Source organism: Gadus chalcogrammus, chromosome 18 (genome assembly GCF_026213295.1).
Source record: "Gadus chalcogrammus isolate NIFS_2021 chromosome 18, NIFS_Gcha_1.0, whole genome shotgun sequence".
Lineage (NCBI taxonomy): Eukaryota > Metazoa > Chordata > Actinopteri > Gadiformes > Gadidae > Gadus > Gadus chalcogrammus.
In genome coordinates this window covers 14,471,800-14,487,407 of record NC_079429.1, presented here as the reverse complement: position 1 = coordinate 14,487,407, position 15,608 = coordinate 14,471,800, and the positions used below count along the sequence as shown (strand labels likewise).

General features: G+C 44.9%; 2 protein-coding genes across 4 annotated transcripts in view; both read right to left on the bottom strand.

The window, feature by feature from the left end:
* Window positions 1-9,193, bottom strand: part of timp2a (TIMP metallopeptidase inhibitor 2a) — a 10,178-nt gene extending 985 nt beyond the window's left edge. The window contains exons 1-5 of the mRNA XM_056576902.1: window positions 8,777-9,193; window positions 4,300-4,400; window positions 3,769-3,877; window positions 1,721-1,845; window positions 1-1,128 (exon numbers count right to left, since the gene is read on the bottom strand). The exon at window positions 1-1,128 is cut by the window's left edge and continues 985 nt beyond it. Coding sequence (XP_056432877.1) covers window positions 931-1,128; window positions 1,721-1,845; window positions 3,769-3,877; window positions 4,300-4,400; window positions 8,777-8,906 — 663 coding nt within the window. The 5' untranslated portion in view covers window positions 8,907-9,193 and the 3' untranslated portion in view covers window positions 1-930. The remainder of the gene's footprint in view (window positions 1,129-1,720; window positions 1,846-3,768; window positions 3,878-4,299; window positions 4,401-8,776) is intronic.
* A 78-nt stretch (window positions 9,194-9,271) lies between these two features.
* Window positions 9,272-15,341, bottom strand: sfxn2 (sideroflexin 2). Of its 3 annotated transcripts, XR_008893151.1 has the most exons (13): window positions 15,239-15,340; window positions 13,777-14,000; window positions 13,311-13,481; window positions 13,125-13,223; window positions 12,440-12,515; window positions 12,137-12,222; window positions 11,816-11,876; window positions 11,081-11,147; window positions 10,922-10,971; window positions 10,757-10,806; window positions 10,615-10,662; window positions 10,319-10,482; window positions 9,272-10,132 (listed from the first exon to the last, which is right to left on the bottom strand). XR_008893151.1 is itself a non-coding variant. In XM_056576900.1 (12 exons), exons 2-12 carry the CDS (start codon window positions 13,929-13,931, stop codon window positions 10,383-10,385), a joined length of 963 nt encoding a protein of 320 aa, XP_056432875.1. In that variant the 5' UTR covers window positions 13,932-14,000; window positions 15,239-15,341; the 3' UTR covers window positions 9,272-10,382. The 3 variants fall into 3 exon arrangements, 2 of the variants coding, with proteins under 2 accessions (XP_056432875.1, XP_056432876.1); XM_056576900.1 differs by having other exon boundaries at window positions 9,272-10,482; window positions 15,239-15,341; XM_056576901.1 differs by lacking the exon at window positions 15,239-15,340 and adding an exon at window positions 14,647-15,224 and having other exon boundaries at window positions 9,272-10,482.
* Window positions 15,342-15,608: the final 267 nt, after the last annotated feature.

The window sequence follows — 15,608 nt, the reverse complement described above, 5'->3', positions numbered from 1 at the left end:
AAGTTGTGGTGGTTACACGTTGTACTTCGTTAAGACTCTTGTAGAGGCTGGATTCTTGTGCAGAACGGTCTAGTGACCGAATGAGGAACACTATTATTAACCAAATGCTAGTGTTCCTCCTTTCCAATGCAATACAAGGTTCACCTCTAGCACACGGCCCAACCTGCAGTGTGGTGTGGTAGTGTTCAGTTGGGCCCAACCGGTTCTAAAAAAATATAAGAATGTGAGAAGCAGTTGATACGATTTGGACTTGACAAGCAATATGGAGGACAATCATAAAAAAAGGCAACTTGGAATTTGGCTTTGGAATACAACTGGAGAATGAGGTAATTTAAAGTAAATACACAACAAGTCACAAATGATCTTCCATAGCTCAGATATTTATAATGGGGGGGGGGGGGGGGGGGGGCGAGGGCAAAGTTAAGAGCTTCGTGGGGCAGGAAGTGCTCTGTCTCTCTTAGAATTAATAACCTCCTGACGCCAGCCTCAGAAGGAATTACATCATCACTTGACCAATCCACGTCATATGAAGCCATATGTGTGTTGCCATGTCTGAGAATAACATCCAATTCCCTTGTCTAAACCTTAGAGAACCAGAGAGGTGAGTTGAGCAAGGAGATCTTTGTTCTTCTAAAAACCCATTGGATAGCGATGGAGTAAAGGGATTTCTACGCTCATAATGTTGACAAAAATGACTAGGATCCACATAAACAAAGGAAACTAGATACCAGAAGTTGTTCTCAGAACGACAACTCATTTTAGTGACAACTACACTTTAAGGTTGCCTTTATAAAATCCACTGCCTGTTTTATCCATAACCTTAACATTTCTGATGGAATCATTAAACACATATATATATTCTTCTTTTTTTCTTAGTTTTCTTTTGTTTGAATTCAGTTGGTGCAGTGGGCCGACGGACAGGTCATACGACTAGGGGTCCTCAGCGTCCAGGAACTCCTTCTTGGGGGGGGCAATGCCCCGGTACCAGGAGCAGGAGCTGTCGGCCCTCCGGACGCAGGCGTAGTGGTTGGCCTGGCGACCGTACACCTGCTTCTCGATGATCAGGTCCGTCCACAGACACTCCTCCGGAGCGGAGATCTCACAGGGTAGCGTGGGGCAGCGAACGATCTGCACACACACACACACACACACACACACACACACACACACACACACACACACACACACACACACACACACACACACACACACACACACACACACACACACACACACACACAATAAACGCCCTTTCAACTCGGTTTTATCAAGGTAGGATATGTGTGCCAGAGCATGCTTAATCAGCAGTCTACTGGATGCATCCTGAGAAGGGTTGCATGCAGTGCGTGCACTTAACCTGCAGAAGGGACATCTAATGGCAACCAACGTACCCACCAAGTGGTGTTGGGGTTTGGTTCTGATGCATTCATCAATGCTGGTCATGAACACATTGGTCCAGTCGAGGGTTAATTCGTTGAACATTACCAGACTTGGTGGTAAAGCGTTTTTAGTCAAAATACTGTGTTTATATTTGTGGTTCCATTTATATGCGCTTTTTCGATGTTACGCTCCAATGACTACATATTTGTTATTTCATTTGATCATCATCAGGACTTAGCCAATATTCCTGCGTCAGACTTGTCCCTCAGGTCAAGGCATGGTTTTACGCCGTCGTGTCTGCAGTGCAAACCTTTCCTCTGCACACTCTGTCTGCACCTACCTTGCACTCGCAGCCCATCTGGTAGCGCTGAGTCAGGCTCTTCTTCTGGGTGGGACTCATGTTGTCCCACAGCATGATGTAGTCACACAGGGTCACATGCATGCGTCCACCGCTCTCGGCCTTGCCTGCACAGGAGCCAGACAGATGGGGATAAAAGATAAAACCACCAAAGGATTCCAAAACACACAAAGATTACTACTGCATGGTATCTGAAGGGTTCTGGAGGCAGAATGTCTATGGTTGGAACACACCGTCTGGTTAGATAAGGACAGACATGACGCCAAGGGAAACTACTTTTTCTCCTAAAGTGAAGGACAAATAGTCCTGACATTTAATAAAATAAATAAAAGATTGGTAAATCTCAAACTGATTGAGCACAGGTGAAACGAGGGTTATTGGAAAGGCTTTTTGTTTTCGTCAGTCATCATTTCTTAAAAAATAAAGCTAAAAACAAGGGAAATATCAGCTGGTCTTAATCCGAACCAGATGGCCAGCCACCACAGATGCAAAACCGGCATTTAGCGCCCACCACACACTTCTGCTTTTGTCAAATCTTGTACCTGCTTGTGGTGAAGGCTAGCATACCGGTTGGCGCCCTCCCCTCACCTACTGCCTTACACAACCATCCCTCCCCGTCTGCAGAGCAACCCTCAACACGTTGGAAGCCTTATCTCCCGCCAGTCTAGAAACAAAGTCTGTCCCCGCTTGTAGCCTGTACTGAAACCCTTCGTATGCCTCACTGCTAGAAACATTGTTGTTTTTTTATTGCAACGCTCCCGACTTGTGGACTGGCTTTGTGGTCGTTTTGCGCTCGCCTATGGCTCCAACGTCCTAAATCATCAACAAAACCGTGGTTCCCAGAGAGAGGAAATGCTGGCTTCAGCAGTTCCTCTCTCTTACAACTCTGTAATTAGGGGTGAGTGTTTGCGGGTCCAGCGTTGCCTCTCGATGAGGAAACCAGAGCAGCCATGAGATCATGCTCCTGTGCCCTTCTCTATCCCCTCCCGTCACGTTTTGCTAGGTCTATTTATTTCATGTCTATGTGTGTTTAACTGTCACCACTGAAGCTGGGAGTGCTTCTAGTCTTGCAGGGAGTAAGGGCAGGTAAATATTTGAGTGTTGTGGTCTTAGATCCTGTTAACTGAACTCATTAAGGTTCTCGCTATGACAATATATACACACCTTAATCACAGAATAAATAGCAAATATTTATACAGCCTCTTGGAACGCCCAGTGTGCTACAAGAGAGTCGTGTCGTGGTATGCACTTCATGGTCTTTTCGAATGTCTTTTAGTTGACTGTTTTGAACCAAAGCAAAACCCCTGGTGTACACATCCTCCCTCTAGAGGAACGTACACATTCACTCCCGTCTCCAGAGGGCTTAGGTAGCAGCATATCATTACCCATAATAACATAAACAGCTGATCCTCCAACTCACCAAATGTCCTGTCTAGAGACCTTCCGTCTGCCCACCAGTCTCCACCTGCACCTGCCTGTCTGTGTGTCTGTCTGTCTGTCTGTCTGCCTGTGTGTCTGTCTGTCTGTCTGTGTGTGTGTCTGTGTGTCTAGTTTTCGAGATATATTTAGATGCAGAGTTCTTGTCCGCATCTTCTTTTGTTCCTTGCTTTCCCATCTGAATATCTTTGTTCCAAGATATTGAGGTTTCTTGCTCCAGAATTATGTATATTCCAAAGACAACAATCGAACCGTTGTTGTTATTCAACGACAACAATGGATGGTCTCGTGATTAAGGGTGGGGGTTTGGCTCCCAGGTGTAGTTCTGGGCCAAGTAGCCCTTTGGAAAAGTGTTTCCAGCCATAAGTAGCAGACCACACATGTTCATAGAGAATTACCACTGTTTAATTCAACTTTATACATTGGTCCAAAAAAAACACAAAAATGTTACCTCAACAGTTACTGAAACCCAAACAGAATGGTTTTCAACTGAAAAAGTATTTTGGTGATTCCGCACCCTTTAATGACCTGCATCTAAATACATGCCTAAATAGCAAGTAGCACATTGAAGGGATTGTACAATAAACACTGACCTGAGATCAGGTACTCCTTCTTTCCGCTGGTATCCAGGGTAACGCCACAGACTGCAGACACCGGCGCGGTGAGAACAGCCTCGATGTCCCGGCTGGGCCCTTTGAACATCTAACCACAAAGCAACACCACTGGGTCAGGTCAGAGTCATGTCCTCTGGGTTGAACTATTTCTGGGGGGGCTCCAGTTCGAATGAATAGACAGGGAATTCACGATTCCGGTCATTTTGCGATAATATATTACAAGTGTGATTCTATCATGCGTTAAAGCTATTGGTGAAACATTGTATTTCTACAGGTCTTATATATGAAAGCGGGTGAAATGAACATCTATACGAGAGAGAGAGAGAGAGAGAGAGAGAGAGAGAGAGAGAGAGAGAGAGAGAGACCTCTGTAGGACGGTGTCGTTTCCATTACATCTACGTTGCTGGAGATTTGAGTCCACATAATGATACTAGAGGTATCACTGAATTAAAGAATCCAGATTCTGCCGTCACATAGAAGTTTCCCCAAAGTGAGCGGCGCCCGTCCGACCTTGATCTGCTTGATGTCATACTGGATCCGTTTGATGGGGTTTCCGTAAATGTCGTTGCCAGCGTCCAGCTCCTGTTCGCCCACCACCTTGGCCCGGATCACTGCCAGGAGCGGAACAAAACGGACCGCGTCAGACCATGTGCTGGTTATCCCAGACTAGACAAGTGTACACGCAAACACATACACACATAATAAAGTCAGAAACACAGATGTGAAAAAGGGGAAATAGGAGCGCAAGACTGCATAAACTCTGCCACCCTGCTACAAAAAGACTTCAGTGACAGAACATTTTGTTGGCGCTATTAAAGACTTAAACCACATGAAGGCCTATAAAGTCTGGTTAGTGACCCAGTTTGATCAGAGCCATATTGAAGTACAAGTAAAACGGTCCAATTCACGTTAACATTATCAAGAAAGAAACTGCCGTTTAAGGCTTTGAACTCCTCCTTGGCTCGGCTCAATAGGGAAACTGCAAATGGACCACAAAACCTGTTTTAAAAGAAGGATTATATAGCTGTCTAGTTTCATACAAACATACATATATATATTACATATTATAGATTTAACGTCCTCCGGGAATAACAGCCCCGGAAGAGAGAAAATTATGTCGCAATAGAAATCATAACCATATGTGGATCATACTAAATCCTGAACTGGTCTTGCACATCAGGAAAAAAATCAAATACAGTACTACGTTGGAACAAAATCCAAAGCAAAATGCTCTAAAAAGGAGGTCTACGAAATAAACTGGATTGCAAGTACTAATGCTTTGGTATTGTCGAATTCCATAGAAATCCAAGTAACTAGTTTCATGCGTGTGTGCGCTCCATCTATGCGTATGGAAGCTTATGCTCAGAATGAAAAATATGAGCAAAAAATAAAAAGGTGTAATCCATCAAATATCTTGGAGCGCACACATATCCGTTAATGCACGGGGTGGACTGCTGTGGCTCTCACACCCATTGGGCGGGATCATCGCTTGGAGCAAACACAAATATGGTGGCGCTCACAGCTCATCAAGTCAACAATGGCTCACAATGCTGGTCCTTCACACCCCTCGGCCAAAGCACCCACACCCACACCACCACATCCTCTGTGTTCTTTGCATACGTCACCGCTCAGACCCGATAGCTTGGTCACACCACCCAAAATAGCCTCTTGATTAGCTTGTGCTAGTGAGATTCTTTACTAAAAAGGCCACACGCGGTTCAACAAGTGCCACTCAAACCTCGTTCCCTAAACGTCCGCAATGTTCCCTTTCATCTTGAGGCCTCTGCGAACACACGCAGGAGCAGCCCGGGTCCACGTATATAAACACAGTATACCTGGCTGCTACGTGCTGCGTGTGCTCTCACTGCTGCATTCCATTCAGTTTTTCCGCTCTCACTTCCTGACCTCATTCTGAGCCTCCAGCTAATGAGCAGCAGTTAGCAGGATGTAATACAGAGGCAGAGGGCTCTGCTGCCCACTGCCGTTGTGGAAGATGACCCCTTGTTTACCTCGGTGTGCGCATTGCAGGCAGGTCTGCTCCCTGCCGTGGCCCCTGCCACACTGGGACAGACTACTCCTTTGTAACCCAAACCCTTTTGTCGGATGGAAGCTGCTGACCACATGATGTACAATGGAAATTTCAAAACAGACCTCAGCCTATAACTAGGCTACTACAGTACTAAGAGACCTGTTGAGTGAAACATTGGCATTAATACTACCCCCCCCCCCCCCCCCCCCCCATTTACACAAACCACCAGCTGACCCACATTATAAGTACCCCCCAGTGCCATGTTTAATGGATTAAACATGTGCACAAGTAGCACCGCGTAATATTTTCCATCCCACCCCCCCCCCTGTGGTTATCAGAGTCCCACCCCCTTGCTGGGAGCTGGTCTTTTTTTTCTAATGTTTGGTTCACTTTGCTTTGAGGGTTGCTTAACCCGCCAATCACAGGTGTCGTCACTTCAAGGAGTTCAGGATTGATATCCCACAGGGTTTGTGGTTACCTGATTGCAGGATTATAGACGGGGTAAACTTGGGTCTTACTTCTGTAATGTGACAAGGTCTGCAATGTCCTGCGGAGGAGCTCACATTGATTTGATGCCAAATTGTATTGTTCATATTTTGTTGACAATACAACATGGTACTGTGCTAACCAGGGGGCAAAGACCCAATGTGTCTTCCAAACATGGACAGAATATAAAGTTCACCATCACGTTTCTGCTGGTGTTTCTAGCAGACATGTCCTTATTCTGCTCCGACATGGAAACAAAAGGCTACATCAAGCGTATCACCTTTATTAGGGTTTCATTGATTGGGACCGTGACACTACACAAGTATGTGTAATTTCACAGAGAGAAAACTTAATTTAAGTGTGAAACCCATTTTATTGTAGAAATGCTTCAGTTTGCAAGGCATCAATTGAATACATGTTATTATAAACATGTTTAGTCGTGTTGTCATGTTTGTTTCCTTAGACTCCATTGAGCATTTTTCCCTTAAGAAGTACATTATTGTTTATGGGCAGCCACGGGTAAACAAAACAGTTCCACAGAACTCCTCAGTGCCAAGTCAGGTGCCCAGTGGACCTCGTTCCCAGGAAGGGAAGCTGACTATGAAGTTCCTCCAATTAGACTAAAGAGGAGGACAGTCTGGCCTGGCCGCCAGGCAAAAATGGAAGTTCCCCTCTGCGGCCAGCGGATTGAGAGAACAACAGACAGCCCGTGCGCACCAATCACTCTGTACTCATCGCTGGAACACCACAACCCGCATCCTTCAGCACACACATGATTAATATATGTTTGTCAATGGCGCCGGTGTTGATTGGTATTCATGTTGGGCAGCAGACACACCCACAAAGCAGGTTTTCATCACCTTAGGGACCTTTGTTTTTACCGTTCACATCTTTGCGGCATGGCATATGCCATCCTCCTCCTAGTCGACTGGGGTTAACATATAGCGCTTACCAAGGCCAGGCAACAGAGGACTAGGCAATGGCTTTAAAAGAACCACAGATCTGCCTCAAAGTGTTAACGAAAGGCACACAAACCCCTCTGACACATCATACGCTCTCGGCTTGCCAGCGCCGAGACTGAGTCACAGTCATTGGTCAATAATGAAGAGGAACAACGTTATTTTTAACCTGTTTGTGGGTGTGCATGAAATGCATCATCAGGCGGGCTACGTGGAGAGTGTGAGATGGAAGGTATGAGGGCCCCAGACTAACAAGGAGCGTCTCCGAAAGAGAATTATTCCTTGGAATCATTTTCTTGGTGAATACTGTGCATATTTGAGACGGCAGTGATTTTTTTATTGTGCCATTTCCTCCAGAGCATGCCCTGGCCAGATGTGCCGCCAGATGGCTTCAGACCGTCCACGGTGATACGAGAGCCAATCCAAGCGCTCCGAATGCTGCCCAATCAATGGGCAGGGAGGTGGGGGTGCATGCGTGTTATCTGTGTACATGTGTAAATGAGGTGTGAACTAACAGGCTACCAGTGCAGTAACTTTGATGTTGCTTATTGAAAGTCCCCACTGTGAGGGTGTGTGTGTGTGTGCGATTGTCCTGGGGAAAAGTCTGGAAACCCCCAGCAACATTCCTACAATTCCTGTCCTGCACCACTCCTCAAAGAAAAGATCGAGAGAAGAGAGGGACTTGGGGAGGAGGAAGAAGCGATGGAAAGGCAGGGAGCTGGTGGCTTGACTCCGTGGTTAAGGAGTTGTCATTACATTCCTCTCAGTACGCAGATTGACTCTCCTCTTTGTATCCCTCTCTTGTCACCCAGGCTGGTCCCCCCCCCGCCCTCCTCCCCATACAGTTTTGCGGGCCGTCTCTGCCACGTTGCCCTGGGGGCTACTGGAAACGCGTCCAGTCTTCAATAAATACCAAAAGGGCCTTGGTAAACATGCATAGTTCCCTTTAAAGAGGGCCTTGTTGTCTTGTGTAATCAGCACAATAGAATAACAAATTAAAGACTGCGATCTAGGTCCGACTAACCCATTCAATATATCATATCCGAGAAGGTCATCTGTATTGTGACAAAACCAAAACGCTGTTCCAAGGGGACACAAACGGAGCTTGGGATAAGAGTTGAATGAGACTATGCGCAATTGTGTGCGCGGCGCGCGCAGTTGTAAATCATTGTGGCAAATCAGAGAGAACAGCCAATATCTTTTTTATTTCTTTTATTTTTAATATTAAACGTCTCAAGTTCAAAATATAGGTAATCTAAGGATCAACACGACTTCCATGAGTTTATCATTGTGCTATTTTATTTGAATGCCATGTAATGACTCCCCAAACTGTTATGGGACATATGGCCTTGTGCAGCAACACCCTTCCCAACCAAACCAAACCAGTGATTGGCGGAATAGTGAGTGAGAATAAATTAATTAGAAAATGCCGAAAAACATCTAATCACACGGGTCAATGCGATAGCGACTATGTAAACAACAGTTAATGCTGCTGCGCACTAGGGTTACTTACCCACATCCGCGTTGCAGAACGCCTGTTGCGGATGCACGGGGGCACAGCTGCACGCCTCTGTTAGCTCCTCTGCCCGCCACAGGATCAACACAGCCAGCGTGCAAACCAAGCCGTTCATTGAAAACGGCATTTTTTTAGTGGGGTCTCTTTGTCACTATATGTGGCGCAGAACGTTGAAGCAAGATCCAATGAGAGCCCTGTTGCAAAAGACCTACCGATGTCAACACTCACGGCGGGCTGTGCTCACGATCTCCCCTAATGGATTGGCTAAATACTTCAGCTAGTTTGAATACTGTGAGCACAAAAATAAACAGTACAAGTTACCGCAGCCTGTTGTCAACGTTCGCACGTATATGGTTTCCAGCCTGTCTAGTGGGACTGTTTTTGTTAGGGGATCAAGGCGTTTTTATAAAGCTGCCCTCACGACTCCGCCCCCTTCGGTAACAATATGTCCAGCTGTGGGCGCTCGCGCTATTGGCTGGTTGAAGGTTCTGTTCAGGCACTAGGCAAGGCCAGTGGATCTTAAAGACTGACTTCTATGCTGCATATATTTTTCTTGTTTTATTATGCAACCATCATCAAAGGCAGAGGGTATTTATGTTATTTAAATCTATAGCCCATATCTATAGAGATTTCTTTCTCCTTCTCTATCAAGAGTTCTACATCTATAGATATATAAAAATCTCATTCTGCTTTACATTATTTTGTAGTAAGCATCCAAAGTCGCAACTCTGTCTACTCTATGGAGGGCCCTCTATTCAAATGTATAAAAGACCACGAAAGATTTCCAAACATGTTATCAAAGCTTATTAAGTCCACATAAACAATACCGTATTTTTTTTATGATTTGGCGATTTATGTTTGAACAGGATGATTTAAACCATAAACCAATGTACACAAATTATTGAATTCACAGTAAAATCAGTCGATACTCAATGCATAGCAGCAGCATCACACCGACCACAAAAGAGGCACAGAATTGAAGGGAAATTAATAATCACCGTTTAAAAACACTGACAATGGTGTACGAAGAGCAGTCTGATAGCAGTAGTCCTCTTTCAACGGCTCACAGGTAAGGCAAGGCCCTCATTGAGGTAAAAAGCATTAGGAAGGACAAAAAACACATTGTAAGCGGTTGAACATTATTATTGTTCAAAATGAAACACACCCATGTTGTCATGATGCATCCACGTGTATTGTCCTTTTTAGCCTAATTGTTCCAGCAACGTAGTATGTTGTTCCTGAGGGTTTGGTTTATCGTCGGGGCTAACGACATACCACGCATTTTGGATATAGACGAGGGAATGGACAACCCGGTTGGGTCCAAAGTAAGTCAGGTCAGCTGAAGGAGGAGAACTACCAAAAAGGAAAGATGAAATAGACACACACACGAGAGAGAGGGAGAGTGAGTGAGTGAGTGAGTGAGTGAGTGAGTGAGTGAGTGAGTGAGTGAGTGAGTGAGTGAGTGAGTGAGAGTGAGAGTGAGAGTGAGAGAGAGAGAGAGAAAAGCCATTAGAAACCGCTACCATCACTACTAAGCACCGTGTACAACAGCATCGTCACTGTCCTGGCATCAAATATCAGAGACACAGTAGTAGCCTCCTCTTCAAAGGCCCTTGTTGAAGTAGACGTGCTGTACACTCTCGCCATAGCGCCCCCTGATGGAGTCTCTCAACTCCGGCTCCAGTTTCGACACCGCCATGGAGCTGGGAGGGGAAAGAAACCAATAAGAGATAATGTCCTCCAACCAGCGATCCAACTGGCCATCAGTGATGAGTAATGATAAGGCGAGGGCCAAGGGATGGTGCAACGCTTAACATGTGTAACGGGCTAGTTACCAGTTCTGGGGGAACAGGGAGCAGGCGGCCGGGACCATGAACACCAGGCTGCAGGGGACAAAACAAACCACTTGGATCAGTCGACACCCCCTTACTTAAACGCATTACAAAAAATAACAACTTCCACTTCGTTCCTACTTACAACACGCCCACCAACATCACTTGGAGTGGCCCATGAAGATATGTAATTTTCTATAAAACAAAGAAAGAAAATAGATAATATATGAATACATCCATACAATGCATACATAAAAGATCTATTGGTGTGCATTTCACGAGACGTGGCAGTGTAGGATAAGGTTCTTACCTGCATGAACTTGTACTTCTCTAGCCTCTGCATGATGATTGGAAGAATGACTAAGACGGGGATGAAAGGCAACATAAGACCAAAACGTATACAATGCAAACCAACTAATCGATGATAGATGTACATAAGGATGAAAAAATAATTAAAAAAGGTTCATACTCATGCCAGGCGCTGCCATTGTAATCCTTGACAGGACCACTTGAGAAATGCCCTTAACTGCTGCTTTCTAGAGAGTAAAACAAGAGAGTTGGATCATAAAGCATTATACCGAAAAGCAGAATTAATACCACATCATTGTTTAATACTTTGCTTTTTGGTTAAAATGCTAGAAATCAATACATTTAATACAACGGTAAAATACAAGTTTCTACCAGATTACCAGGCAAAAACAACATGCTCAAAGCTCTGTGGAGTATATTTAAATTTCAGCTGATGATGTTATAGATGAAATTGTGGTTGGTTAATGGGGTATAAGCGGAGTAAACCACTCCGGAGTGTCCCACCATGACCACATCCCCACCCCTTTGTATTTTCCAATATTGGTAGAAGCCATGGTTCAATCCTTACATCAAATTAAATCATTTTTAGAAAAATATTCAAATAAAAGAATATATATATATATATATATATATATATATATATATATATATATATATATATATATATATATATATATATATATAAAAAATAAAGCTTTGGCTAGATCCAAACTCGTGATCTCCAGCCGCGTCAGTGTTCATCCTAGCAGGTACACCGCTAAAGCTTTAGATAAGCCAATGTCCTAATAGTTTAACCAGTGATCCCCTACCCAGGTGCATGAGGCATAAGCTGGTGGTTACAAGACCTAGACGCTCCCATTTGAAAATAAATACAAACCAAAGCCGGAAGACCTACCTTAGAATGACCAAGCTTGTTGCCGTTCTCGTCTGTGACTGCAATGCCATTCAGGATCTCCCTGAGAGAAGAGACAAATACAAATACAAAAAAGAACCATAAACAAAATAATAATATAAACTTCAACTGAGATTATTGGCGAATAAAATCAGGAATAGCTTAAGTATTTATGTATTTTTTATGTCCTTCCATGATCACTCCTCTAACAGACTAACTCCTCTGCCAACGTCCACATCTCAGTAACCTTCAATAAAACCAAACCATATAAATAACTCGGGTCCTGCTCCGTCAACACTGGGGTACCAGCACCGGCTGACTCACTGTTGCCTCATCATGGGGATGTTGACGCAGTTAGCCGAGGCCACAGCTGCGAACGGGACCCAGCGGGCGACCAGGGGCGGGGCTTTCTGTAAGACAACAGCATCGGGTCAGAGGCTCGTGAGGCCTCCATCACAACCCAGGGTCGGACCACGCACATCCCCCTGTCCGGCTGGGCGAGACGTCATTCCTCCCCACTGATTGGGAATGTAAGCGAGGGCTGGGACTGTGTTGTTGCCTTAGGGCCTGTGCACACAGCAAACCGTTTTCTGGAGGTGGTTTGAAGGGGAATGGGAGGAGTCATACCTTTGTGTAGAGGTTGAGTCCGACGGCCGTAGCCAAGGCTGTGGTGGTGGCGGTTAAATAGGCCACTCCGATCTGGCTGGAATAAAAACAGGAAAAAGGATAAAATGAAATCAAAGCATGACCAATTTAATTAATTTGGAGCCAGACCACATGAACACGTGACAGGACCAATTATAATCAGCTTAACGCAATACTTGGGTTGGTTTCCCCTCCCATAGTCATATAAATAACTGGCTTTGTCTAATTAACAAGGAAAACATTTTCCTAAATCGTTGCAAGCCACAGGTTTTGCAGGTTGTGGAAATATGTGAACGAGAGCACCGGTAAACACAGCAACGCGACCCTCCAACCTTTAGTATGGTGGTATGTGACCTAGTTCTGGGAGAAACTAAGGAGATGCAGACTTAAGGCTTCAACTATTGATCCTAGCTACTGACTCGCTCAGTCAGAGGGGCATAAACCATACATGCACTGAGCTATTCAACATTGCAAAACAGTAGCTTTATAACCATGGCCTGTTCTCTCCTCATACAATATTGGGATATAACATGCTCATGGCGATCAGTGACATTGCATTGTGAAATCGACTTGACTATTTACTGAACCACAAGCACTGCTTCGAACCCCCTCAGAGGGCTTTAATCATGTGCCTTGTCCACCGTGTCTCCCCCTGCATGTCTCTCACTTGGACGTGATGGGCGACGCGGCGTTGCGGTTGGTGTAGTTCACCAGGGCATTGAAGGACTGATTCACCCACTGCCAGAACACCACGGCAGGAACCGTCCTGGGAGGGAGACACAAGAGTTAGGAGGACAACGCCAAACAGAACCCCATTGTCTCCGCTGTGTGTGTGCAATGTGTGTGGTTTAACCTGTAGAACTGCAACATGCAGCCGGTGATGGCCATGCCCCCGGGGACCTGGAAGGACATGCGGCCGATGATGTTCATGCGGTCCCCCGTGTCCGGGTGGAAGGCCGAGTCGTAGAGCTTCTTGGCGTAGTGGAGCTGCTCCTCTGGGGTTCCTGGGGGAACCGAGCCCGCCCTGCACAGGTCCGGATGGGAATCAGAGTCCAGGGATACGAGTTCATACGCAACACATGCTTATGTTTCACAAGCAATATCAACATGTTGCAAGAAAATCAACATATTCTTTTTATTTGATCAACCATACCGGACATAAATAAAAAAAGGTAGAATCAAAGCACAGACACTATATAAATGAATGGCAGGACCACTAACAACAATGCTTTTACAGGCCAAAGAAATGCAACACAACACTGCATGGCATCTACATGATCCCAATATTTTGGGCATGATGTACGATGAGTGAAGATTACCTGCAGCTCTCTACCAACGCTTTAGCCTCGTCCAGGCGCGAATCCGGCAAGAGCGCCGTTGTGAAATCCGTAATGTTAAAAAAGTGCTTCAGTCGCCCTGTGAACGTGGTTAGGTCCCATCGTGGCGCGTCGATATCAAACGAGCCCCCAGACATGATGGTGCTGTTCTCTTCACCACTGCAAGCTCCAACTGAATTTGGCTTCCCAATAGCTTCAGTCAACACCTGGAGGACATAATGCAATGTTTTGGCTACTACAATAATGAGCAATAAAGGGCAAGGTGCAGACTCTTCCTGTTAACTAAATCCAGACTTCAAGGATCAACTGATTTGGATCAAATCTGTCTTGAAAATTCTGTCCGGATATTCTCATTTTCAATTTATCCAGGGGTCAGATTGAACTCTAGGTCAATGACCTAAAGCCTTTGAGATATAAATGAACTATAAACAAACTATTCCAGAGTAATCATGGCCAAATTTGCCCTTTCGAAACCACTGCTCTTGAGGGGATTTACATGAGAAATCATTGACCTATATGTTTGTTACAATCCAGGTGAATGTTGTCAAGGATCCAATCAACGCATTGTAACTACAGTCTATGATTGTATCATAGTAGTAGCTATTCCCTATCAAACCGCAGGTACAGAACAACACATCAGCCAAAAGGACAGATTGTCAGGAGAGGACGCAATGGCACCTGCAGAACATTCTTAATGCGGGGGATCAGGGGGAATTCTCCCTTAGCAGAAAACTTTTGTGGAAAAACACAATTTATACATTACAATGATTGCACCATTATAGATGAGATTTTCCAATAGGGGGGGGGGGGGGGCTTGGAGGCACCCCTGTCCCGAGGTCGATTCGAACCTACGGGGATCAAACCGGCTGCGGCTGGAGCTGTTTGTTTTCAGATGAGGGTCAAGATAGCAGCTGCAGCTGGTAGGAACGGCTGTGTCATATTATAGCATACGATGTATACTATATGCTACAGACTGCAATACGAAAAAACAGTTATAAAATGTGGGCCACATGTCAGGGCTGGCATAACGTGGCCTCTCCCTCTGCTTGACAAACTACACATGCAAGTCGTGTTGCAAGCGTTAATCTTTAAAACTATTTTACTTGGAGGACTTGCTTCCTGTCACCTGTACTTCGAAATGCTGCACAGAAATAGCCCCGACTGATCATAAAACCAGCCCTTGCACACATTAACCCAACTTTAACAAAGCCTTCAAAAAGTTTGTTCGAATACGCTGTCTTCTTAACAAGTCTACGCGCTGTTTCCTTGGTATATGTGTAGGTTCAGGGTTGCTAACGTCAGCCAGTCGGACCACATAGGGTGATGCAACTGCTACTCCCATTACTGGGATGTGTTTGCCAGAGAAAATCGACATTTCAGCTGTATGTCACGCCGGTAAAATGAACTGTGGTATAATCTGTAACTCCAAAAATTGTCTACATACCTCTCGGAGTCCTCTTAAACGTGATACAAAATAACCTGAAAAAACAATCTATGGGTCTTGTATCATTGTCTTGTATGCGCACGTGGCGAACTGTCGTCCAATCAGAATCCGGGGCAGTTCCCAGTCGAAGATCTATGCAGTTCATCCAGTTTACAGTCAAGTGCATAATAATTCTTGACTAATGATGTAATGATTATGAATTCCCGACAATAAGACAAGCATTAACACACTGTTTTGTACATATAAAATGATGTGCAGGAATGACGACATATCTATAATTACTAATGCTGTAAAAAATGATATTCATACAATGCATTCAGACAATAAATGTATGATAGATGTATGTGTAAACAACAAACCAAAACATCAA

Excerpts from the sequence above, each read along its gene's own strand:
- sfxn2 (XM_056576900.1), bottom strand. The coding sequence starts at position 13,931 with ATGTCTGGGGGCTCGTTTGATATCGACGCGCCACGATGGGACCTAACC. Across the intron at positions 12,223-12,439 it reads GACTCAACCTCTACACAAAG|AAAGCCCCGCCCCTGGTCGC; the intron begins GTATGACTCCTC and ends GTTGTCTTACAG. Across the intron at positions 10,483-10,614 it reads TCCCTGTTCCCCCAGAACTG|CTCCATGGCGGTGTCGAAAC; the intron begins GTAACTAGCCCG and ends TTCCCCTCCCAG.